General features: G+C 36.3%; 1 protein-coding gene across 3 annotated transcripts in view; it reads left to right on the top strand.

Annotated features, from left to right (window-relative positions):
* Positions 1-21,187, top strand: part of CRISPLD1 (cysteine rich secretory protein LCCL domain containing 1) — a 45,993-nt gene extending 24,806 nt beyond the window's left edge. For 2 of the 3 annotated variants that reach the window (XM_037380839.1, XM_037380841.1), the window contains 10 exons: positions 545-660; positions 1,538-1,638; positions 2,752-2,931; positions 3,024-3,084; positions 3,209-3,275; positions 3,905-4,035; positions 6,931-6,974; positions 7,064-7,136; positions 9,279-9,354; positions 17,578-17,962. In XM_037380839.1, coding sequence (XP_037236736.1) covers positions 545-660; positions 1,538-1,638; positions 2,752-2,931; positions 3,024-3,084; positions 3,209-3,275; positions 3,905-4,035; positions 6,931-6,974; positions 7,064-7,136; positions 9,279-9,354; positions 17,578-17,946 — 1,218 coding nt within the window. In that variant the 3' untranslated portion in view covers positions 17,947-17,962. Of the gene's footprint in view, positions 1-544; positions 661-1,537; positions 1,639-2,751; positions 2,932-3,023; positions 3,085-3,208; positions 3,276-3,904; positions 4,036-6,930; positions 6,975-7,063; positions 7,137-9,278; positions 9,355-17,577; positions 17,963-19,591 lie in introns of those variants that run through there. The other variant, XM_037380840.1, reaches the window with a different exon arrangement.
* The last annotated feature ends 6,655 nt before the right edge of the window (positions 21,188-27,842 follow it).

Below are 27,842 nucleotides of genomic sequence, written 5' to 3'. Positions count from 1 at the left end.
GGCACCTTAGACTACGATGACATGGAAGCATATTCGTTTAAAATCCATTACTTGAGTGTTCTCGGTATATCAGGGTTTTGTGAAGTTTTATAGTTACCTCCTTTCACTGCTGACAAATATCTGTCCTCTCAGTCTAACCTAGCTAAACCCTCTGGGTCCTTAGGTTGTGCTGAGAACTAGGAACTGATGCACAGGAACCTAACTGCTTCTAACTCATGATTATCTGTTAATTGTAATCCCAAGAATCAGTTCTTCAGGCCACGTTTTGTAAATCTTTTACTACACTGTCAAGTACATGCTTAGACCATTTATATAAAATTAAAGCCATATCTTTCGTATTAAGGTAAAGCTTTTCTTTCTAATAGGAGTATGACCACATGGCCTTTTGACAGTTGTAATTAGTTCACTTCAACCCATTTATAATGGAGGGGAATATAACATCACTTTCATTACTTGAGTTTTGTATGTTGAAGTTTGGAGACAGTTTTGATTTCATGTTAATCAGCTTTGGTTTTCTCAAATCTTTTTCTTTCCTTTTCCATAGGTTGTTTGGGCTACAAGTAGCAGAATTGGTTGTGCAATTAATTTGTGTCATAACATGAACATCTGGGGGCAGATATGGCCGAAAGCAGTCTATCTTGTATGCAATTATTCTCCTAAGTAAGTAGGCTGACACCCAAAAATGTCTTGAGGGGGTAAGATACTTTATAATAATACAGGAAATAATCTGAAAGGTAATCAGTCTGGGTTTTCTACTTTGTACTGTTACAAAGTAAAGCATTGTTCCCAGGGCAGCCTTGGCTGCACAAATACTCTTGTGATTTTCTAGAGCTTCAGTTTTCTCGCTTGTGTTTTAGAATACAACATCAGAGATCTTTGTTGTAGTGTGGTATTTGCCCCCAAAATAAATGCATCTCCCCATTGTGGCTTTAAGGAATGTGTGACACTGAAGCCCACGGTTAAGATCAAATTCTATAGTATACTCCATTTAGGAGAGCAGAGCCTGTTCTCATATAATGGAAAAATTTAGTCTTAGATTTTGCAGCAGCTTACAGCTGTACTTCAATTTTTGCTTCATGGACTTTTCAATTACTTCTTGTGCATTTGGTATAGCATCATTGGATCATTCAGGTTGGAAAAGACCTTTAAGATCATTGAGTCCAGCCACTAACCCAGCACTGCCAAGTCTGCCACTAAACCGTGTCCCTAAGTGCCACATCTACGCGTCGTTCTAGGGACGGTGACTCAACCACTTCCCTGGGCAGCCTGTTCCAATGCTTGATAACCCTTCTGGTGAATTTTTTTCCCAAAATCTAATATAAAAGAAATTTCCTGATATCTAATCTAAACCTCCCCTGGTGCAACTTGAGGTCATTTCCTCTCATCACTTCTTACTTGGAATATCAAAATAAAGTTACAGAATAAGTGTCTGCTAGTTTTCATCATTTATTTGTCCACATGTTAAATGCTGTTTAATGTTTATATGTTCATTTATTAAGGGGTATTTCACTAATTTATTAATTTATTTTGTGTAAAGGGGGAACTGGTGGGGTCATGCTCCTTATAAACCCGGCCGCCCATGTTCCGCATGTCCTCCTAGTTTTGGAGGAGGTTGCAGAGAAAATCTTTGTTACAGAGGTATGTACTATTTCAACAGTACATCTATAAATGGGAAATGTAACCTTTCTTTTGCTTTCTTTCTGCATTATGCTTCAACATAGTGGGATAGAATATATTATGCGTGTGCCCAAAGACCTGGTAGGGGCCCACTTTGCTGAGATGAAGGAGATCGTGTACCTGTGATACATGAGGCTGAGCCTCGCCAGAGGGAGTGGAGCGTACTGAACTCCTGCTGATTTGAGTGCTGTTTGAGGGCTTTTGGTACACAAAGATGTAGACTGTTGCCGTGTGCTATTTGTATGTCTTTCTGTAACTAGTGGACATCTACACAGTCATTTGTTTGTTGGGAAACATCTCAGTGACATATTCATGTGCTTTACTATAGGAACAATCAAGAACAAGACTAGAAGACATTATTAATTAAACAAAATGTCAGCTAGGATAATTATTAACTTATTACAATTTTTGTAATGCTATTCATGCTTCCAGCATTGACACACAGCATGTTATGAAGCTGCTATTTCTTTGTAGTTTTCTTTGTGTACAAGTAATTTTGCAATTTTTTTTAATAACTTTAGAAAGTTCATATGGACTGTAAAAGCGGCACGAGTGTGCCCAAATACCTTCCTTGTGGTTCTCGGTTAAGTAAGAAATGTAGATTCAGTCATGAATATTTCAAAATTATTTTCATTATGTTTGTATAAAAGGACCTCATTTTCAGATATGTTTTTCTGAAATCAGCTTCCTTAATTACCAGTTATCTGTGAACTTGGTAAAATACTTCCAGTGTATAATAGAAGTATCAGCTTTCTTCTGTTGGTTTTCTGATGTCATAAAGATACTAAACCAGTAATGTTAAGAGCAGTTTCATACCTCAGTTGCACTGCCTGTGCTAGAAAAAAAAAATCTACCTTTTGTCAGCATCAGAAACATACTTGAGATGTATTATTAATCTTGAAGTCTTCATCTCATGAAGTACTGGAAAGTTTCCCGTGCTTTCTTGCTTTTATTCATCCACTATTTTATGAGAACAAAGCCATGTTACCAAAACATGGTAAAGGATTTACAGTCCACCAACACTGATTTTTTTTTTTTCTGAGATATTATATTTTTGCCCATTTTCTGAAACAGAGGATTCAGAAAGGCCTTATTCTCCCCACGAACCAGAAGAGGAAACCAATGAGATTGAACGGCAGCGATCCAAAGCCCAGGATGCAACGGCACAAAGTCGGCCAAGAACTCATTCACCTTCAGGCTCCACAGGCAGTGATGACAGTGAGAAAAATGAAGTAATAAGCACACAGCAAATGTGTAAGGAATTTACGTGATTTGCAAGTGGTCAACAAATTTTAATTATATAGTATCAAATTCATTGCAGTGAAATTGCTTTTTGCTTGTTTTAGCTCAGATTGTTTCATGTGAAGTAAGGCTAAGAGATCAGTGCAAAGGAACAACTTGCAATAGGTATGGTAAATTTTACAGTTGTCATTCTGAGATTATTCTAAAAGGCTATATTTGTATGTGAGCTGGAATTTTTCTCTTTTTGTAATCCCAGGATTTAAAACCAAGTTGTATTTTATTTTCTTAGGTATGAATGTCCTGCTGGCTGTTTGGATAGTAAAGCCAAAGTTATTGGCAGTGTACATTATGAAATGGTAAATGTTTTAAAATCAGATTTTATACCAAGAGAATGTTCAATAAAATGTCTTTTCCGTTGGAATACTAGTTAAAATCGTATTAAGAAGAGATTTTGAAGAAATCAGTATTCACCAAAAATAAAAGCTTACCCCAAATGTTTAAGATAGCATCAGATGATCTACATTTGAATCTGCTGTTCTGCATGTACTGTCTGAATGGACTTCATACTACTTACACATGCACAGCAGTAGAATTTTCATGTCCACATGTGAAGGTGTGACTTAAGGAGAAATACTGCAATTTGTGGGTACACTCAGAAATTGTTTCAGTAAGGTAGGCCTACTTGTGTGAGCTTAATGCTAACTGAAAATAAATTATTTTTTCTGTAGAACTGAAAAACAATATAGGAAGTAACAGCTACTGTAAACAAATAAACTGTAAATGAGTATAGTTTTATCTCTGAGCAAGGCAAAGTGGCGTTTTCTTTGTTTGAAATAATACCTATATAGACCACATCACACTTAATAGACTACCAAGTTTTTGATGACACATTGTAATTAAAACCTATTTTTTTCCACAAATAGATTATATTGTAAAATTGTGACTTTGTCTAACATGGAATTGCTTTTCCTGCTCTTCTTTTCAGCAATCCAGTATTTGTAAAGCTGCCATACATTATGGCATCCTAGACAATGAAGGTGGTTGGGTTGACGTCACTAGGCAAGGAAGGAAAAATTACTTTATCAAGTCTTACAGAAATGGTGTTCAGTCAATTGGGTAAGTTTTCTTAAGATTAAAATTAATGGAATGTTTTTCACTTGATTCTTTTTATTTCACACAAAATATACCACAGAAATAACATTTTATTCATACTTCTGATCATAAAGAATATGAAAATTCTGTAACAATGCATGTGCATATGCAGGTATTGTATCCATTCTGAAACTTTACCCAGTGTTTAATGATGGACAGAAGAGTGGCACAGTAATGATTTGAAAGAAGGGGAAATAATTTACAAAATCACTTGGGCTTAGTAAGTAAAATTAAAAAAAATTAAAATAAGTAAATTAGTATTTTTAGTTAAATAATCTCAATATTTGGAGTATTCAATTAATTAATTTTTCAGTGTATATATTTATTGTGGAAAACTAGTGAATACTGGCACTGAAGTAGATTGTTGTACATGTTTTCAACAAAACTGGTAATATTTCCAGGATTGAACCATGGACACAGCAATCTATGACAGGTAACAGGGCAATAATCTTAGTTTGTGTTTGGAAGTGACCCACTCGTACTGTGCATACGAACAATATGAACCAAGTAGAAAATACACCTCTTCCTATATGTTTGATAGTTTCATCACAATTACACAATTTACATTATAATATTTTACGCCAATATTTTGTACAATTTCTGCATTGGCCAGTGATGGAATAATAGTGCATATTGTGGAAACTTCATGTGAAGGTTTGGATGCTTGCCCTAAGATTGGTATGTGATAACAGATCCAAATGCCTGTTGACATGCTAAAAGAAAAAAACATTAAAACAGTGCATAAAAGTGGAGAATACTTGACTGTTTCCATATGTAATTATTCAATGATAGAGCAACATCAATATTGATATGTTTGAATATAAGACTATATTAGTATTTTCAAATAAATGTGTTTTGCGGAGCTGTATGTTGCTGTCCTTATTTCTGTCTATATTTAGTATATTTATAATAGCAGTATGTGTGTAACAGTTAATGTAGGAGTAATACTGAACTGAAAGAACATAGAATTTTGCTGAGTGATGTATTTGGCTCAGGTGTGAACCCAAGGATAAAGAGATAGGTAATTGGTACAGGCTGTGTTCTCACTCTGTGCTGTGCATGCCACCTGCTACACCACTTGTCATAGTTTCTCTTTTCAGCAGATTTACCTAACCCAGAACAGAGAGAAACACTGACCAGGTAGACTAAATTCAATGAATCTGGGTAGCACTTAAGGCATTGATATCAATTTGTTCCTTTGGGTCATCTGATGATCTGACTGTGGTTTAAGTTACCCCTCCTAAAAATGAAGATGCAGACAAATATCTCTAAAGCCAGCTTTCTAACAAACATAGGAGTAGTTAAACTGTAGAAAGTTTTCGGACTAGAGGGAACTGATTTCCTGTCACTTGAAATCTCTGTGTTTCTGTGCCATATGAGACATAACTATGAGTGTCCAGTCTACAGAGTGTGTTTAAGACCTGTCTTCTGAGAATTGGAATTCAGAGTGAGGTATTAACACTTGGTTTTCTTACTATGGGCATGGGTAACTGTATCATTGCTGAACAGTAATGGCCAATGGGTTTGGTTTTGTGATTCAGAGGTTGTAAAAAAAAAAAAAAAGTTATGTTATAGAGAAAAGACTTAAAGGACCAAATCTATACCTTCCAATCTACAACCAATATTTGAAGAAACTCCTGTCAATTATGTGTGTGTGCAGGTGACATAATTGTTCATTAACATCGTATAGTATTTCGGACATCACCTTTCAGAGTGAATTTACAACATATTGTGATCAGACATCAGCTTCATAAGTCAGTCTATAAAAATCAAAGTCTTTGGGCTAAATAAAGATGATTTACCAAAGTTTCAATCTTCATAAGGTCCATCAATAAGGCTAAGGATACCTTGCAGCTACCTGACTCACCATTGTCTAGATGGAGCCTTGCATAAACTACGTACCTATTGAATGAACAGATGAAATGCAGCGCATCTCACTCAAGTGCATATTGCAAAACAGAAAGACAGAAAATGGAATGTCAGTGCAACATACAGCAAACTTCCTAATCTTCAGCTCCTTTGATTTATAAACAAAATTGCTAATACAGATGTTTTTTCACCTGGTGCATTTTTGTCATGAGTAGGGAATAGGGAATAATTTCCTTGGATTTTTTTAAAATAGTAAATAACTTCATGAGTGCCAAAAGGATCATTGGCCTCTTTGTTACAGATGAAAAATGCTAGTCTCAGAGCCATATCCAATGAATTAAAAGAGGAGGAAAATAGGTGATAGAGAGGAATAAAATAGAAGAGTTGATCAATTGCAATGTAACAACAGAATGCATATACCTGACTTCATATAATAAGAAACGGATACATCTGGGTACCGTATGATTACCAAGAAACGCAGACTTTTACATGTTATACTGGCTTTTTAGTGATACTGGTCATAATTTAACATGGATACAAGATACAAAAGTGAAATAAGTGAAATTTTTCAAAAAGGCTGCCAGGAGAAACTCTTTTCAGTGTTGGAGCTGTTTGTAGGAAGGAATCTTTAGGGGGAAGTGGATGATCTCTTCTGGTATGTGGATGCTTCTGAGCAAGCACAGGTTTTGGTTGCTGCATTTTGAGGGACAAATTGCATGATTTGTTCCTAACACACTTACTCCGTAGTGAATTTAATTACTGAAAGAGTTTACCACGCACACCTGTTTCTCAAACAGGTTCACTGGGACTGCAAAGTAAATGTGTCATTGCAATAGATTCACAGCTGGGGAGAGGGGATGCCGTGAGTAAAAATTTGTTTGGGGATAACGCCTTGAGTTTATTTCTAGATTCTCTAATAAAAATTCGTGTAGCTAAAAGAAATCACTGAGAGATGTTATTTACTGATTATTTCTATTGTTTCTTCTTCAGAAAATACCAGTCTGCTAACTCCTTCACTGTGTCTAAAGTAACAGGTTAGCATTTGTTTCTTATAAACCCAGTACTACTTTGAGTTGTTTCTTCTCAATAGCACACATTTATTTGTTTCTGTTTTACTTTTCAGTTCAAGCTATCACCTGTGAAACAACAGTGGAACAACTTTGCCCATTTAAAAAACCAGCCTCACACTGTCCAAGGTAAAATTCTTTGACTTTTATTAATCTAAAGTGCTGCCATATTTCCTGTCAGTTACTAATTATCTGTAGTTGTCATTGATGAAGGTGACAGCAGTAGCTGGAAAAGTGAAGTGAGAAATGTTTTACTGGTATTTCAGTCTTTGATCTAAGTAGAAGGCCAGGTAGGTAAAGATGATCTACAGGCTTTTTCATTATGAGAATCTCACTTTCTTTTACCCATACAGATAGATCCCTTGGCAAATCTTAGTGAAATCATTGTTAGTTAGACTATAGACTATGAAGAAAAATGCATTTTTATTTTTCATTGTCCACTACTGTATGTATGCATCTTGGGCAAAATACACTTTATTTAAGTTTATTTACTAGTAAAACAGATACAATAAAAGAATATGGTACAGATAACTTTCGTATAAGTTATTGACTTGTTTTTTCTGGAGTTTTCTGGAATTCTGGAGGACAGAGTGAGCAAATACGTTTGCAAAAACATTGAAGTATGTATGGTTAAGGTAAGGTAGGGTGTGGTCCGCAGGTCAGTTAACAGCTTTAAATATATGGGCCATTTCTCTGAAGCCTGCATTTTAACCCTTTGAAAGGAGCCTGTGCCACAATATTTTGAGGAAGGAAATTGGTAACAGTTCTTAAAACCATAGATGAGTCAAAGGTAAATACACTGCAGCATGATTTACCGCAAACTGAGCTGGAGATATCCACAAGATTACTTTCATAGCAATCCTACAGCCAATGCAGGAAGCAAGTACAAAGCCAGAACTGTTAGGAAAACATCCCTTCATGTAGCACTTGGGTCCGTGGACTTGTTTGGTGTTAGGTTATAACTTCTGGCTTTCTAGCTGGAAGATGTGAACTAAGCGAAGGAGTGGAATGCAGAAATGGATGGGAACAATCTCATACTTCTTTTTTTTCTCTCTTCATTATGAAAAAATAAAACTAGCTGTATTAAGAGAAAAAAAGGGTCTGTATTTAAGAAAATTTAAAAATGAAAATAAGGTTAAAAATGACTGATTAATTCTGATGCAGCAACATAACATCACAACAGCAGTGATTCATTCAAGATACTGTGCATGCTTTTAAATCTGAAAATGTAGTCTCGGGAGTTACAAGCAGTAGTCAGCTATGGTATTGATTGCACAACCTCATTTTTTCCTCTCATGCCCTAATCATAAATCAGCAGGTCTTCAAAAGGCCTCTTTGACATCTTGCTTCCTTCAGACAAAAGTCTCTTTCCTAGCTGCATCAGCCTGTTTGAATTACCCATCTGGTACAACTGTAGCATGCCCAAGTGGTGTGACATGCTGAGTATTGATTGGAACATGGATAACATCCTGGACAAGAACGCTTGCCCAGGGCTGCCCCGTGTAGGGTGTCTTCAAAGCCATTAGGGCATGACCCATTTTATAAATGAAACGGCCCAGAGTAGACCTAGAGGTGACTGACACTTCTTCCTTGTAGCATATTGCAATTACCAAATAAGATGCTTGACACCTTCTATACTACTGTTAGCTTCCCACATGGTTTTCTGTGCATCTTGGAGCTGTAGCAGCCATGAATCACAGAGAGTTTTTCTCAAAGGCTAACAAAACGCAGTTGAATAAAGACAATCTGTTTCGGTGGCTTTCTGATCTCCTAGTATCAGCTAGGAATCTCATTACTTTCCAGAGTCTTTCATTTCAGCCACAGATGCCAAGTGCTGACCCTCACCGTAAGTTTCTAAATTGGCTTGCATCACCAGGTCATCAGGATCATAGCAGGTCCTCATTCAGATCTGCCTCCTGAGAAGGCATTCAGCTGTATGGTTTGTTCAGGGTGGTGTAGAAACAGATAATAATATGAGAGTAAAGAGTCTTTCTCACTGGCTTTTCCAGTGGTCTCACATTCATTGAACAAGAATACCATCTGCTTATCCGAAGGGAAGAAGACCAGACCTGTTGCAACAACTTACATCAGTAATGCTTTCACTCATTTTGTCAAAGCCTTAAAAACTGACAGCCTTTTAGTATCGGTATAGACTCATATGTATGCATCATCTACTTGATTTATACTCGATAATGCTGATGCTGAATATGATATAGTAATACTCTGATACCATTTTTCCTAACTGTGTGCGATTTATTTTTGATATTCCAGGGTGTATTGTCCTCACAACTGTATGCAGGCAAATCCGCACTATGCTCGTGTAATTGGAACACGAATTTATTCTGATGTAAGTATGGTAATTTACTTTGCATTATATCATGAAATACAAATTCTGTGAAAACCTATAACATATAGTAAGATATAATATAGATATCCAGTTTTTCTCTATATGCTGATGTTTTACAGTCTTTTGAAAAGTTCTTTTTCAGAGGCTCCCATTTAAATTAGTAGTACTCGGCTGCTAAAGATACAGAAAGTTATTTGAAAACTTGGTGAAAACTTCAATAGGCTCAGGGCCCATATTTTCAATTTTTTATCAAAATTCCCACAGATTTCTTCTGTATTCACAGTGTATTCTCATTTAAACCCTTGCTCTTTAGATCCTGATGCCACCATAACTTGTGACAGATTAAACTAAACAGAAAAAATTATTCTGAAAATAAATGTCCACAGTCTCTTTATTTTTGATATTTCTTATCTGTGTAGATAGCTAAATATTTGCAGCAGGATTTTGATATATTTGTGTAAAGTATCTCACATTGTCATATTATTTTAACAGACTGCTGTTGGGGTGGGGGGTGGTGTTGCTTTGTTTCCTAGTCAGCTTTCTTTTCCTGTCTTTTCTACATCATGTTTAGTTCTGAAGTGGGTAAAAAGGATGAAGAGAGAGTTCTTCTTTATCCTCTCCTTTGTCATCTCTCTATGGAGAAGCTAGGATGCTGGCAACCAGCTGGGTCAGATGACTGTTTTTACTACTTATCAGCACATGGAAATGTGTGAAAATAATACGCAAATATTTACTCATCATTATTTTGAAACTAACTAATACCCATCAGATTCCCTGAGTAACCTGTCCTGAAAATACTCTTGTCTGTAAGTAGTGTTGCATGTGTGAGAGGTACTTCCAGTTCAGGCAGGTAATTGATTTGTGCATGAGTTCTTCATGTGTCTAAGAAGGGCAGTGAAAATAGGTTCAATGAAAGTCCGTTTCAATTTTCTTTCAGTTCTACGATTGCAAGCAAAACCAACATTTCTCAGTGAGTTAGAAAAGACTTTTCTGTAGGAGAAAGAACAATTTCTGTTTAACTCACACGGGAGATCATCCCAGAATATGTATTTGCTTTGATTGGAGAAGTCCCAGATAACTTTAATTAATATTATAGGGCTATGCTTTAAAATTATTTTAGTTGTACCATCTCATTATTCATCTCCATTGTATAGAAATGTGTGCAGCCATACTGCTTTTAGGAAAAAATGGACATAAATACAGGTAAGAAACCAGGGATGGGAGTCTTCTTAGCAACTTCAGGTGCTGTCAGGGTAGGTATCTACTATCTACAACAGCATATAGTTGTAAAGGAGATAAATAGGCATCTGCAGAGTGGAATTCATTTGACCTTTTCAGTGTCCACCTCCGTATGAGATGAATTGCCTATACAGAGATGTCTATTCCTCTCCATTTCCTGCAGAAGGGTCCTAGGGCATCTAGCTCAGATGTAGACAGATATGTCCTACCTATATTTGTACAGATGTTCCCATCAATGGTATCAGCATTATGCGATTTTCTACAGTGTTCCTTTGATGCTAACCTTTAAATTATTTTATAACTAAGATACTTTAAATTGATATTTTCACTAAATAATAGGATTGGTTATTTTGTGCATTATAGTGTAGTTTCAGGTGAAGTATTTATAGAGAATAACCCCTTTTGCAATTTTTCATGTATTCACAGGCAAATTTTTTCATAGATACAGATAATTCATTTGGCTACTTCTCATAGCAAAATGTATTTGAAATTGCAGTTCATGATCTACTTGGCTGATTCCACAAATCAGATGGGGCTTTTGTGACATTGTGCAAATTCTTTCATTTCCAGAATGCATATATATGTATATGGATGTATGCATATATGCACATGACTGTTTACTTGCACTACGGCTTAGGCCACTTCCATTCAATAAATTAAGAAGATTTTGTAGAAATATTAAGAAGATTTTGTAGAAATATTAAGAAGAAAAAGCAAATAGCATTAATAGATGCCACTAATGCAAAAAATACATGTTTACAAAACCATTTTTGTAGTATTCATGAGAATCTAGTTAAACCGTTCCTCTTCTGGCTTTGATCTGATCAGACGTTCATTCTTAAACTCATTTCATATTTTACGGTGGTATCTTTTCCTCCCTGATCCTGAGAAAGGTTATTCTCTGGTTTATCAGTAGTGCCCCAGAATTTTTACTCTTTTTTTTCTTCCCATTCTTTTTTTCCTTTGATGTTGCAATGACTATCCCTAACTCAATTGAAACAAAACTCCCCATTATTTCATCCACCGTTCCTCCAGTCTGCTAGCTATTGTCTCTTTGTCTGTGGCAGATAAATCACAGCCATGGTTCATACAGCCAACATCTATAAACTTGTGTTTGTGTTCATGTAATACCCATCCCTCTGTGCTCTATACCTTCTATTTTTCAGTTGATCTCCTTTTGTTTCACTTGTCTTGTTGATGTCCTTTTGTTTCACTTGTCTTGAGGTAGATTGCAACAAAAGCATCTCTTATTCTGAGTTTATGGTACAATTAGTTTCTTTTCTGAAGAGAGCTATTATGGTGTGAATAAGAACTATAGTATGTGGTGTTCTCAGCAGAGAGAAATAGAAATATAAATTACTCATTCTTTATATGGACCAAACGCATTGCTACCTTTATGCTTTGTCTCCCTGGTGGCCCCACTGCTGAGAGTTTCCACCTGGTAATGCTTTGTCTTCTTGGCAGACCAGGAAAAAAAGAAAGTTTCCTTCTACCTCGTGCTGAAGAGTTGGTTCCACCTTTCAACTTTGGTTTTGTCTAAAACTTTTTGAGTCTAATTTCTGGAATTTCAGAATCATGTGATATTGACAAAGCATTTTAACAATATATGTATTTTTAAAACACTTTCCAATATGACCTCATTTATGAAATAAAAATCTTCCCAAGAACTGAACCATGTCAGGACCAATGTGATTGTCTGAACTCTGTTGGAGATGATGTTGCAGTACCAGCCTGGACAGAGATTGTCCTTTGTTGTTGCTGTTAGTCCCTGGCTTATCAAGGTACCAAAATAACAAACATTTTCGTAGAAGGAGAAGCTACGATAGTTCAGCTGAAAATTCGTTCACCTGCAGATTTTTTTGGTAACGTTTTATTTTAATGGACACACATTAGATGTGTATATGATAGAAGTTCTTAACTACATTCCAGTTGTCTTATAAGAATTTCTGAAGAGTTTAAGGTTTATATTTATCCTGTTGTTTTCACAGTAGGCAGCATTTTGCCAAAGACAATCTCTTACCGGTAGTGACTACATTATGGGTGTTGATTGAGCAATTCTAGAAAAAACCTGAGACTCCTTTTGGGGGCTAGAAAGGAACAAAGGTCTTTTATCTAAAGAATTTGATGGAGTTGTATAATTTCATGCCATGTGAGGACTTTGGCTATATTAATTTTTCCTTTCAGTAACCATATATGGAAATATATCCCTAATACTATAATATAATAATATAACCTAATATAATGTATCCCTAATATCCCTAATACAATTCTGCAAAATTACTCATAATTTTCTGCTGTGGTAAAATATAAACAATGCAATGTAAAAAAGCTATTAAATAGTTCTATAATCCTGTGATGGTGAGGGAGAGACATTTGTGGTTAAAATGCCTTTGTAGAGTACTGCTGTGCTGTGGTAGATACTTGGTATTTTTCCGAGTAGCTGAAAAGGGAAAATAATTAAGCAACCTGGTATTCAGATCCTATGACCTGTTAAATAGTAATGAATTTTGGAGGGTTCAAAGCACAGCAAAAAGCAGGGTCATATAATGCTGTATGAAATGTTTATGTTAACTTAAAAATACTGCCTTATATATCCTTTGGAATGAGTTAATGAAAATTAAGAAACAAACACAAATCTCTGATGAAGACTTCCAGAAAGTGGCATAAGTCTGCTTATGTAAAATACTGATAATATGCTGAAATTTGTGATAGATCTGAGTGTTAAATCCTGTTCTGCTTAAATCAACAGGACGTTCACCTTAGCAGTTCAAGGAAGTGTGGTCAGAATGGCATAATATTATTAAGTATAGGAAATATTGTGGTATCAGTACTGGAATCTGATTTCATTTAGGTGAAGATTGCCAAGCCAATGAGAAGTTCTTGAAAGCTCAAAGCAGATAATACTTTATCAAAAAAATTATATTCCACATATATTGATAAAACTATATGCTTTTATTCATCTCTATTCTTACAAGCTAGTTCATAGTTAGGATTTTATACTCCTTTAATTGTTTATATATTTAAAAAGTATGCACATTTGTTCTCCAGTCTCATCTGGAAAACAGCATTAGAATATCAGGTTATTTTTCATCTGACAATAGCCTCTGGGTTGGCCTCATCAACCCCATTCTTCTGACCTCACCTTTTTCACATCTCCTGTATAAGCTTCTTGCCTTTAGCTTTAAAAACGTTTTGTGTTAGCCTAGCTGTACTTCATTGATCCAGAAACGAACTGTGGTATCAACCCTGTCAATGAACCCATCCTTTACTGGAGATAGTTTCCAACAAGTAGTCAGCCTCCTCTGTCAAAGTTTTCATCCTTTGACTTTTCCTTCCTTTTAAACTTGACTAGAAACTTCCAAATGACATTGGAACAACTAGTAATAGCTACCTTCAAATGTAATTATGAAGGTAACTACCTATCTCATGACGTACACAAAATGTAGCATTTTGTTTACTATTACAGAGGTGAAAAGCTTTGATATTTCTTTTCCCCAATTATACTTATAGCTTTTTTTTATGTCTCCAATGTGAACTGAAACAAAGTTGCTATATTATGTTACTAATAATTAATAGCGTTCTTCTAGTTCTTCACTGTAGTTAATTGCTTGTAAACCTCATCTTTTGTTTCTTTAGACTGTTATCCTGTATTGCAGAAGGTATTTTTCCCCCTGTATGTTTGAAATTGCACATGATGAGTCTGTTCTTGAGTTACTCTCATAGTGTGAGTACATAAAGGATGCTATAATTCTAAAAATAAGGGAACTGCTGGTGTTCAGGATATAATAAAAGTCTTTCAGCCTTGGAAGGAGGAGAAAAAGTACAGATGAACATAAATGACATCCCTTCTGGCATGTTCAAAAACTGCAGCCAGCAGTTTAAAAAAAAAAAAAACCCTAAACCATCTTTGCAAAAGATTCTTTGCATAAACAATTTCAAATCTTTACTCCTAGGAATATTGTAACATTAAAAGACAAACTATAAACAGTGAAACTGGCAAGTTCTGTGCTTGGAATGAGAGTAGGAAAATCATTGCTATTTTAAATTTGTGATTTTATAATATTGAGATTACAGAATAACTATGGTAACAGATATAAATTATTCCCATTATAACTGGAAGAAATGCAATTCTTGTTTAAATAGTGGTCTGTGTGACCAGCTATTGATATTTCTGTTGGCTATGTCTTTAAGATTGGATGTGGAGAGACCTATTTCAGTGAAGACTTTTTCCACAAAACAAGTTGGCTGTAAGTGGAGATTCACTGTAGCTGGAAGTACATTTTGCTGTGCTGTGTATTGAAGATAAGGACCTACATTCTTGAGTGTCTAAGAAGTTTCATTCTTTTGGCGATTAATTTTTTAAATGCTGAAAGAATAGTAGATGACTGCAAGTTTACATCAATTATTTAGAAGAACATTATCAAGATTGTCACTGAGCAATCCTTCTGTGGATATTATTTATGCTACATAGGTTCATGAGAGGAATTAGTGGCCAGAGAATGTAGGTTTCGGTCAGATGAAACTGCTGTTAACTTCAGAGAGAATTTTCACAGGATCATAGAGTCATAGAATACTACGTTGAAAGGGACCTCAAGGATCATCTGGTCCAACCTTTCTAGGCAAAAGCATGGTCTAGACTAGATGGCCCAGCACCTTGTCCGGCTGAATCTTAAAAGTGTCCAGTGTTGGAGAATCCACTACTTCCCTGGGGAAATTATTTTAATGGCTGATTGTTAGTGTGAAAAATTTTCCTCTTGTGTTCTGTCGAAATCTCCCCAGGAGTAACTTGTACCCATTATCCCTCATCTTTCCTATGTGACTCCTTGTAAAAAGAGAGTCTCCATCTTTTTTGTAGCCACCCTTTAAATACTTAATTGTGGTAAGATCTCCCCTAAGCCGTCTTTTCTCAAAGCTGAACAAGTTCTCTCAGCCTTTCCTCATATGGCAGGTTCCCAGTCCTTTGATCATCTTTGTGGCCCTTCCCTGGACCCTCTTCAGCCTGTCTATGTCTTTTTTGTATATTGGGGACCAAAACTGAACACAGTATTCCAGCTGTGGCCTGACGACTGCTGAGCAGAGTGGGATAACGACTTCTTTATCTCTACTGGTGATGTCCTTGTTGATGAAACCCAGCATCCTGTCAGTTTTCTTCGCTGCAGCAGCACACTTCACTCCTATTGAGATTGTTGTCCACCAGGACCCCCAGGTCTCTATTCCAGAAAGCTGCATTGCATTCCAGCTGGGGAGATCCCAGTCAGTGCTGCACTCCTGGATTATGTTTTCCCAGGTGCAAGACCTTACACTTGTCCTTGTTGAACGTCATAAGGTTCTTGTTAGCTCACTCTTTCAGCCTTCCGGCAGGGTGGCTCTCCTTTCCAAAGTGTCTAATTCCTCACTCATTTTGGTATCATCAGCAAACTTCATCAGGGTACACTTGATCCCATCATCCAGATCACTTACAAAGATATTAAACAGCATTGGATTCAATATCAATCCCTGGGGGTCCCCACTTGTGGCAAGTTTCCAGTTTGAAGAGGAGCTGTTTACCACCACCCTCTGGGTGCAGGCAGCCATCCAGTTCCCCACCTGCTGCACAGACCACTTGTCTAGACCATAATGCGGCAGTTTCTCTAGGAGGAGGCTGTGGGAAACTGTTAGCGAAAGCCTTGGAGAAATCCAGGTAGACAATGTCCACCCCTCACCCTACATCAACTGAGCAGGTTACTTTGTCATAGAAGGTGGTCAGGTTTGTCAAGCATGATTTGCCCTTGGTGAATCCATGCTGACTTTTCCCAATCACACGCTGCATTTGATTTGTGATAGCCCCCAAGAGGATTTGTTGCGTAACTTTCCCAGGGTCTGAAGTAAGACTGATGGTTCTGTAATTTCCTGGATCCTCCATTAAGCCTTTCTTGTAGACGGGAGTGATATTAGCTTTCTTCCTGTCATCTGGTATGTCCCCCTGATCTTTGTGACTTCTCAAAGATTATGGAGAGCGGCCTCACGATGATAGCGGTTAGCTCTCTTAACACCCTCTGGTGGATATTGTCAGGGCTCATCGATTGGTAGCGGTCAAACTCCTTTAATAGTTCACATGCCAACTCCTCCTTCATTGACAGTGAGTCTGTGTTTGTGTCTGCCTGGATTTTTGTTCTTTAAGGCCTGGGGTCTAACAGTGCTGTGTAATTTTGGCTGTGTAAAGTCTATGGAATTAGATCTTGATTTAAAAATTCTTCTTTTGAAGCAATTGGAGAGTCTTCACCTTCTGACTCTATTTCCTCACTCAGAGTGGAGGAGCTAAAGCCATTAGTCTGCCATTAATCATCTGTCATATCCAGGGAATGATTTTAGACCTCTGTCTCCTGTTTGATGCTCACATTATGCCTTTAATCTAATTAGCTTTTAGTATTTGCCATGCCTGGATAGGAAATTGTGATGTTCCCTTTGAACGTGGATCATTTCACTGCTGTTTGAGGTCTTGCACCTAGAGATGGAAGTACTGCATCTATCCCTCATCTTTGGGGTAGGACATCATCCTAGAAATGTATGAGTGCATGTGCCTTTGCTGTTCTACAGTTCCCCTGTTTGGCTCTGGCTGGAGATTGAACTGAATCTCCTGATCTATAATTGACTAAAGTTTGGGTTTTACTACCTCTGCTTTTGAAGTGAAGGCTGATAGAGCCTTTCATTTTGAAAGGCTCAAGAATTCAAACAGGTTCTTTGACCTGAAATAACCTGAAATAAATAATTTTGGGGTCATGGCGCAGGAGATCTTTGAAGAGGTGGTGTCTGTATTCCTATAGAGTGGCCTAATTCCTATGAAAAGAATTCAAATACTGTAAGATTAATAAAACTAGTCATGCGTTAAATATAATTACTGTATGTTTTCTAGAACTTGGTTCAAATGTCTGTATTAGTTTTCTTTTAAACAATTTTGAAATGAAAGGATGAATGAAAACTAATCTTTTCCTTGTTCTTTCTTAGATATCCAGTATCTGCCGGGCAGCAGTACATGCTGGTGTAGTCCGCAACCAGGGTGGTTATGTTGATGTCATGCCAGTAGACAAAAGGAAGGTGTACATTGCTTCCTTTCAAAATGGGATATACTCAGAAAGGTACAGAGCCCAATTTCAAAGATTACACCCTTCACCTCTAATAAGATTTACAGTGCCTTGCACTGTGTCTGTTTGTACCTGGGGCAGTGCTAGAAGCCAAACAAATAGACCAATATATATGGGTGATTTACAGAGCTTGTGTAACAGCTGTGGTGACTTTGGAGAAGCTGTGGTACCAGAGCTGCCTGCCTCCTCTAAGCTCATAAATCATTACTCTAAAAAGCTGCTTATGAAATAAAATAACTCTCTTGTTTACTTTGCTGGTTCTGTTGCAACTAACACAATATTTGATAAGAAAATTCCCTTTGCTTTCTTTGGGATTTTTTAAAAATTACATTATTGATTTATTCCGTCCAAGTGAGAGGTTCTGCAATATGCGGGTACTTGTAGCTGGTGCAGGTTCATTGGTTCATGATGAAATGTTCATTACTGATTGACAAGATATCAAGCCAGTGAACCTGGATCATAAATAGTGTTCACAAACTTGAAAATTCACAACTGTTAAAACATATTTTTAAAATTTTTTTAATGGTTTGATTTTTTAAACTTTTTCTGAAAGACATGGATATGCTTTGAAATTTCATTTAGCTGTATTCAGTGTATTCATGTGTTCTATGATGATAACAAATGGCTGAATGTTGCAGATTAAATTTAATCCCTGAAAGAATTCTCCAGGTTCTAAAGGAAGAAGGAAAAATTACCTTAAAAAAATCTTGTTCCAGTCTTTTAGTCCTGCAAATGTTTGTTACCTCTAAAACCATAGGCTTTTCAATAAATTTGACTGGGAAAAACCTCCAAAAGTTTCTGTAGAGAACTTGGAAGTAGGAAAAGTTAGAGTATTTTTTTCTTATTTTTAATTAGGCGTGGGGGTATGTCTTGCCTCTTTCCTTCAAACCTTTCAACATACCTGGAAACTTGTAAAATACAGATTTCCTTTGCTTAGTGGATGGATTAATTTACATATTCTTTGGCCTTTCCCCATGACCACCCAGTTTCTTCAGAAAGAGTGCTTCCTGACTGATACTTTTGTTCCCCATATAGATCTGCTCACTGACTAGAGGTAGAACCAGGAAGAGTGTTGAAAATGTAATCATTATTTCTCTTTTACCGTGGTAAAGTATGGAAGGACAGCAGTCTGGAAAAGAGTCCCATGCAAGTTATCTGTGAAGCAGATGACCAGTTGTAGCGCCATCGTAGGCAACCTGCTTCATTGTGCCCACCCTTAATTTCACCTCCACATCCCTTTCCTTCCCAGATACGCCTCAGGCAGGGTTTGCAAAAGAGAAGACAATGGGGCCATTAAATATGACATCCTAGTGCAGTTCATAAGACAAAAATATTTATTCTAACAAAATTTCATTGCAGTTGGGTATTTTTGTTTCATTTCTTTTGAAGCCAGATATTGATCCATTCAGAAAGCATTTCCTCTGTTTTTGTAAAATATGAATTCTCTTTAGAAATCTATTCATTAGCATACAAGCAACTAACAAACAAGTGATCTGCTGTGCGTGCAAGTTCTGTCCAAATATAGTTATTAGAAGAGCGAGCATAAGATGCATGCTTTCTCTTTTTCCTAAAAACTTTTTCTACTATTTTGCTTCAACAGAGCTTTCTTCTTTAAACCAGAATCCCTCATCACAAAGGATTACTTGATTTTTTTTATTGTATGATATGTTCCTAATAAGCTGCTTGGAAGAAAAATTGATCTGAAGTTTTATGTAATTTTTATTTCTAACAGTTTTTTTTTAAAAAAAAGTCTAGTTAGTTATGAGTAGACACAAGAAATGTTGCAGGATCCTAGAATTGTGTTTAACAGTTCAAAGAAGTTGTCATTGGACTGTTGCAGCCTTAAAAATAACATCAAGAATGTTTTTATGTTTCAGTTTACAGAATCCTCCAGGAAGCAAGGCATTCAGAGTATTTGCTGTTGTTTGAGTCTAGCAAGTAAAATGTAAAACAGGCAAGTGAAACGATAGCACTTGGAAGAGAATAATAAAGGCCATTTCTTATAATTCCTAAAATGTGTATAAAGCTGTAACATTACTGTACAGAAGATGTATACTGCTTTCCACCAAAAAGTTTAAATTACATATATATCTTAATGAAAAAATCTGTAAAAGTAAACATGGGAGAAAAATTCATTTGAAAATCTATAATGATATATAACAGTATTTTGAATCCTGTGTTAAATATTGCTATATTTTCTTAGCAGTTACTCCTATACAGTTAATTCAAAGCTCATAAATGTTCTTTGTTTTCTTCATCTGAATATGTTATTGTATGGTGCTTTATATATGCCACTAACAGTAACCTTAAAACTAGACCATAGGGAGGCCTGGATTTTTATTTCCAGTGTACATAAAAGAAGCCATCCTAATAATTCAATAAAATAAATCATGCCTTAAAGTGAAATTACAATAGATATAACTTCTTGATGATTTGCAGTAGCATTAGCCATGCAAGCATAAATTAAGAGCTAGACTGTTTTTAATTTCATACTAATCATAACACGTACAAATACATATTTTGAAATAAAATAGAAAATTTAAAATATAGGGAAGTCCTGGGTCATATTAGCATGTTTTCCTCTAATTTAAGAGACTGGGCAATTTATGTTTATTATTTCTTAAATATGTTGATGAAATGTTTATTGGATGCTGCTAAGCTCTTTAGTTTGAATAACCAATTCATTATGGCCTAGTCCTTCACAGATATCCAGCTGTCTTGGGATGGGTGAGTGAGAGATAGACGTATGTAACTTTGAAGGGTCTGATAAAATTTTTGTATTGAGTAGTGGAGTAACCTGAAATTAAGGAATAAGCCATCAGTTCTGCAATGTAATTCTGCACATACTCATGCTTTATTTTTGCCATGTGACTCCTTCAATTTACCTAAATTGGTTTTCAGCAAAAGTGTAGACTTGTAAACATACATAAAAATTTGCAAGCTTGAGACCTTAAGCTGTACATGGTATCCATATACTATACATCAATTACATTAATATGAGGGTAAATGTTTAAAAAAAACCTTAAAGAAAATGGTAACAAAGGTTAACTTTGCTCCTCATGACCTGGCAAATACTCCTGCAGGCCAGGAAGTATAGTGGTACGGAGCCCAGTGACAAGTATGTCATTTGTTGCTTCACTATTTTTAAAAATTCATTTATGGTGAACAGCCTTGTGCATTAATTTTACCATATTATGGTATATGAAGAACATGTAGTGGTGATACTATGTTTCTTTCTATGAAAAGTGTATTGGTGCTTTAAGACTGAAAAGCTGTTAAAACTTTATTTTTGGTATATTTTGTTTCTGTTGTTGAATTTATTTCCTTCCAACTTGTAAACTTACTTGTATTCTTCATATTTCAGAATACTCTATTCTTCCTTCCATTTTGCTACATGTACTACCTCATGTAGTTAGGCAAGCTTTGTTAGTTTTTTTAATCTGTTTTGAATAAAATTAATTTACATCGTAAGAGTACCTTTGACAGCCTTTATTTTTTAATTGTTTGCCCTGCCTCAAGAAGACAAAAATAACAGCCACACAAAATTTCCATTTGTTTTTTTGTTTTTTTTTTTTTTTTCTTACTGACCTAAACATTGCAAGTGTAGAACCAAGCAGTAGACAATAGTCTGAGGTCTAAAAGCTGTAAAGGCAATTAAAGCACACAGCTTCCATTAATTGCTTTGGGAGTTTTATGAATAAATCTTATGGTCTTTTTTTTTAAGTTCTGACCAGGGTCTTTGGGAACAGATTGCTGCCTCATTTTAATGGGGCATTCTGTGTCAGGAAGTGATTGCAAAACAGCCACTACCTTTTATTCAGTACAACTCTTTGCTGTTGTGATAAATGTGTTCTAGTGTGAACGTTCCTAGCTACATTTGTTGGAAACAAGCAGATTTTTGTATTACACATTCTTTTTTTCACTCATAAGACTAATGGCCAACTTGGGAGTGCCATTTGGGAAATCTTTTTAATTGATGAGGGAGACAAAGAGTGTTTGATGTATAACCCCTTTTTTTGCAGGTGGTGGCAGGGGCCATTGAAAGAAGCTTTATATAGATTTTGCAAATACCAGCATTAACCATTTTTCAGAGTTGAAACCAAAGTGCAAATAGAATTTGACTGTGATGCGTCTCCAAGTCACTTAAAGGCTTGAGATGGACTTGCACCGCCTTTCCTTAAAAGCACCAAAACAGCAGCACTTTCTGTGTTTCTAGCCTGGCAATACCTACAGCTGGGGTTATCAGAACATATAGCGGAACTGCTGAGGGAGACATTTGAAACAAAACAGTGTGAATGCAACAGTAGTGTTCCTTTGCATACAGGTGAGATGTTTTCATGCAGCCTGGCCTTGCCATCCAGCAGCTATGTCCCCTGCCAGGCCCATGGTCCCCAGCAGTGGTGTCAGGAGCCCATGGGAAGCCTACTGGGTGCTGCACAGGCTGGGTGGTGAGCTAGCTCCCTGCTGTGCTGAGCAGGCAGTAGGGCGCACCCCTTCCCTTGGGCAGTGCAGAGCCTGGGGTGAGGGGGAGGACAAGATGGTTGCACCTTCAGCCATAACCACAGCTTCCTCACTTTGAGTAGATGGGTGACTGAGGTCCCATGTGGAAACAGCTGCCACACCAAATTTCTGTCTTTTTCTTCCATTTGTTCGTGATGACTTTTTTGTTCTTCTGTGTATCTTTGCTTCCTCTCCTCACTTTCATCTGTAAAGCCCAGCCTACATTTGCTGGGAGTTCCTGTGCAAGGGGGCAAAGGTGGACCCTTGGTTTCATAACAACAACGTTAGTCCTTGGTGGAAGGAGAAGTGGGGGCTATCTCCAGGGTGTGTGAATGGTTGCTGTGAGCAGCTCTACTAACCAACAAGTTAGCAGGCAAGAAGAAAGGGAGGTAAGTAACTTTCTCCTCATCTTCCGTTGGACAAATTTTGGAGTCCTGTTGCTTTTCCACATGCAATGATTCTATCATGTTATAAATATTCCAGCTAACATCGGCTTTTTGAGAAATTATCTTCTGTATTTACTGTAAGTAATTAGTCAGTGAGTAGGCATTTCCAAGCATCTGTGGAGTGGGAGCTACACATCGGTATTTTTGTCCGCACCAGAGGCAACTCTATGTCAAATGGTCACAACTAATTAACGGAAAGCCCAAATGAGTAACTAGCAATATCAGAGAACTCTTTATAGCCTCATGAAAAAAAATATAAAAGAGAGTCAGCTTTTAAATGCTGAAGAATTGTTTGGTTAACGGAACAGTTACAAAACTATGCTCTCAACTTGAAATAAAAAAGAAAAAAGGGATAATCCATTAGAAAGTAAAGCTTAATTCATGCTAGTCATAATATTTAGCTTGCTTCCAGGAAAGACCTATAAGTAGCCAACAAGAATTACTACAACTGATACACCACAATCTTCTGCCAAAAAAAAAAAAAAAAAAAAAAAAAAAAAAGAGCTGTTTTAGGACTTTGATACATGCCATTTATAATTTTGAAAGGGTTAAAATATCAAGAAATGTAAACCCACTAAATACAGAAAGGCCCTTAAAAGCATGTGTGAAGCAGGGTAGAGTACATTTGAACCTTTTTGCATAGTGCTGTGGTATTTCCCTTGCTCCATGAGGAATCTTTTTAAAAGAAAAGCATAGGGATCATTTGGAGAGAAGTCAAATGTTTGTCAAGCATAGTTCACTTGCCTGGTGAGCTTTTTAGTAAGGATCAATTAAGGCATTTCTCTGCAACGCTGCATCCCTTCCATCTGGAGCAGCTATTTTCATAACTAAACAAGAGCTGGTACAAAAGAAATTGGCCAGACTCAAACAGATAATTCTTTAACAGTCTCCTGTGATTTTGATAGCTTTATAAGGATACTTTAGTTACAGGGAGCTGGGGACCCATACTCATGTCAGCAGACAGCTCATAGTACTAGCTGGACATAAACTAAGGAAACTAAAAAATCCTAAATTTTGTGGATACTGAGGTATTTTAGACAGTTTACAGACTTCCTTGTGTCTGATTTCTGCATAGGGGACAGTCTGATCTAGAAATTATACATGAAGTATTTTTAGAGCCAAGCCTGATACACATGTTGGGGTAATCTATGTCAGTTTACAGGTTTTTGACTGATGAAGTACTTGGTTTCAGGTTTTATGTAAATGTCAGACTGTCAGCTGTGTAGGGATTCTCAGTGGATTTAAAAGAAGAAAACATCACTTTTCTGTATGTATTGATACATGTGCTTAGGGAAATGCACTGCACTTCACTTCATATGGCAGCTATGTAACCAAGTTACTCACATAAACAGTGTCTTCTGTGTGGCAATTGCTTTTGAAGTGTGTTTTGAATTTGGCTGAAAACTCAGATAACCCATTTTCCTGTGAATACACAAGGGAAGGTTTATTTCCTGCAGTTTCTGTAGTCATACAAAGGGTCAGGTTTAGTAACATAAATATTTGGATGTTACAAAGATTTTTCATACAGTGCAATATTCTGTTTGGAAATTTATATAAATACTGTATGAAATACTGTACTGTCACACTTCTATGTCTTAAGGCTTTTTATAGCATCTGTGGAACTCTAGGGAATTATACAAGGAATGAAGAGCCTGAAGAGTTTTGTTTCATTCAGTGTATAATATGCATCTTAGAGAGCTTTAGATATACAAATGATACCATATTTCAGTATTCAGAAAATTGCTATATAAAGACATGCATTGTGCATATGGGAAAAGAAGCCATGCTGTCAGCCTTAGCTTGAGCATGTCTTTGCTTTCAGGAATAAATGATTGGAATAGTATTTTATATATGGTCACTATTGATATTACTGATATTGTTATTAAGTTAGAAGTCCTTGTAATGTACTGGGTGGCTGTGAAGATACAATAAAATGTGATTCCTGCTTCATAGGATGATATCAACATAGGATGATAATGTGACACCTGAAATTTGCCACCAGCTGTTCAATGACCTGTGTTACATGTCTTGTTTATCTTAGCCTGTTTGCTAGGAGGCAGATGCCTACATCATTGAACCATCATAGCACTTTGCAAAAAGTACTAATAATGAGTCTTAAATTTTCAGAAGCTAGCAAAATCCCCCCAGTCAGATGAGCTCAATATAGTAAGGCACAGGAAAATACGAGATCAAAAGAGGGAAGTAAAGAACATGCAGGCAAAATGGCCAGTCATGATGCTCCATATCTTACTATCTCACATTGTTTTCTGTAATAATTACCCTAATTATTCAATTCAGTATGTGCCCCCAGTGCTGTATCTTTTTTTTTTTTTTTTTTTTGGCTTTACTAACAATGGGGTAAGGCTAGAAGCAAAGTTACTGGTTAAGAACTGAGATACAGTGGCCAAGCAACAGGAATACCGTATCTTTTAATATACACACAAAAGACTTCAGTTGCCAATGGCAAGAACTCTTGGACTTTTGAATGCCCTAATTTTATTTAAAACATAGGCATTATAACAAAATCAGAATGTCAGCACACACTGTTTCACAAGAAATTTAGTTGTTCAAAGAATTCACGTATATTTCAGCTGAACAGAAATTACCATAGCTAAACCCAGCAATATTAACAGTAATCTCTTTGAAACTGTATTTAATATAAAGACTGCTTATGCAGTTTAACAAACTTTAATTAGTGTGTTTGCAGTTATTTCTGAATGAATGTTGTTTATAAGACAATATCCTTATTAGGAATATCATCTTAGAATAAGTACAAGAACTTGCATTAGATTTGCTTGCATATCTTTTTGGAATTACTTCCAAAGGCTGAGAGACTCCTAAGAATTTGTAGTAATAGTAATTACTTTTAGGATGCTCAAGAAATAAAAAGTGCTGGGAGGTAATAAGACTTCCAAACTTAAACTACAGTTTGAAAAATGAGTACTTCAGTTGCTTAATTATTCACTTAGGCTTGTTTATATGCAATGTAAATAGCAAGCTGGCATTGAATTCTCATAAATTGCTGCTACTGTACATCTCAAAGATAAATTAGAAACAGTTGTTAAATAAATCTCCCTGTAGTCCATTCAATCTTCATTCCTTATTTATCTGTTGAAATCCATGTTTCTTGTTGATAGTGGGTGGTTTTTTTCCTAATGAAAGATCATGTCTTCTGAATAAGCATTTCTTTTATTGTGTCAGAACGACTCCCAAGACCTTTGGGGCTGCAGGCTGCTCTAAGCACAGAAACAGAGCAATCATTTTATGCAAAAGGACTTAGGCTCAGATTCTGGATTTAGCCCAGTTCAGTACACAAAGAAGTACATTGTATGAACTGATTTAGTGCTTGCTGTACTGGAGGTGATAGTCCTACTCTGGCACAGCTGTAACCGAGCCAAGGAATTGTGTTTGAAATGCTCCGAGACCCTTTCTCTTAACCAGTAATAATTGTGGGGTAAATTAGATTGGTTTGCAATTTTAAATAAAAGAAATAACTAAACATTGTTTTGGTGGCTTGCTCATAAAGACTTGCCCTTCTTCTGATTGAGAGTTTAAGCATGTTACACCAAATATGTGCAGATCATGCAGATCATACAGTTGCAGTGATTTTTTTATTATTTTTTTTTTGCTTGGCACTGTTGAAACAATTCATATGTAGAAGCTTCTGCTCCAGCAGCTTCAAAGCCCACATAATTTTAGAGCAGTTTTCTAAAAGTTGTAAGGCAATTCTCTTTGTAATTTGTTACTATTTTGTAGTTTGTTTTTGTCATATGTAAAGATTTGTCCTAGAAGTGAGGAAGTCACACCTTGAATGAGATGCACTGTTACTTCTACTACACAATAAAAATAGCAAACTTTGATTTAGGATTCTATTCTGCTAATGCTTCAGTTCAATTTGTAGTTTTCATTACACTCCCTGGAGAAGCACAGTATAATCAAAACACCTAAAATATACTTTAGGAAAACCACCATCTCTACCATGGTCTCTCAGAAGACATTCAGCTCTTACTTCTCTCACATCAGTACAGCACATAAACAGCAACTCAGAACCACTCCTACAAAAATTGCAGTCTATGACTCCCCAGAAGGCTGAGTTTCCAACCCAACTTCTTATTTAACACTAGTCAAAAGCATAGGTAAAGGACTCGATGTCTCTTGTAGCATACTGAATAACTTAACATCTGTAGTCTGTGAAAGAATCAGGCTTTAACAAGAAGGGTGAGAGTAATTTGCAGCTGAATGCTAGAATGGCTGAAGTCTCGGAGAATATGAGAAATGCCTCTTACAGGAAAGTAGGGCACTTTGATGTATTAGAGACTTACATCTTACAACTTATGTGCCTGTATCATATGACCCATGAATAGAACTGGTAGATGCTGCCACAATACAAAGAATAAATCTTAATAAAGGTTGATCTGAGTACTTTAAAACTGGTTACTATCCCAAACCAAATAGCCTTCAAATAACATTTCAAAGCTCATTGTTTTTCTTCAGTGTGTCAAAATAGGCAAATACCAAGATCAATGGGGCTGAAAAGGAAAATGTGTCTGTAATTTGACTGGTAGATGAATAAGATCTTGCTGAGGTATACTGATGCACGAAAATCTGATGCAGATTTTAAGGTTCATTCACAAGCACCCAAACTTTCTGTAAACAATTTTCCAATAAGTTTTGTTCTTTGTGCAAACAAATCAATTAAATGCACATCCATTTGAGTTAATTTACCTATTTTGTACGACTGGCAGAGGCTGCTGATTTGAGTTTTTGCAAATATGGCTCCAAAGTTGTTTAGTGGTTTAGTTAATTAGTGTATTAATGATAACTGTAAGGTGAAATAAGAAATATTCCTCATGGTGTTTCAGAAATACCTCTTTATGCCTTGAAACTGCTTGTAATACAGAGCTACACCTCTCAGTATCCTCTAAGGAAATAAAAACTGTTGGGGAACTGTTACCTTGTGGAACTGCTCTAAGAGTCTGGAGGTGATAGATCATGAAGGTCCAATTCTTCAGAAAAGTATCCGCTAAACAGATTAGTTAACAAGTATGTCTTATGATGTCTTCTGAACAGAACAATCATCAATTTTCTCTTAATTTCTAGAGCTAGATATTTAATTATTTAAATTTGTAGATATAAAGTTTCTAACCCATAATTTTATTTTGAATGAATTACCAATAACTTA

Source organism: Falco rusticolus, chromosome 3, assembly GCF_015220075.1.
Source record: "Falco rusticolus isolate bFalRus1 chromosome 3, bFalRus1.pri, whole genome shotgun sequence".
NCBI lineage: Eukaryota > Metazoa > Chordata > Aves > Falconiformes > Falconidae > Falco > Falco rusticolus.
This window is presented reverse-complemented; position numbering and strand designations above follow the sequence as displayed.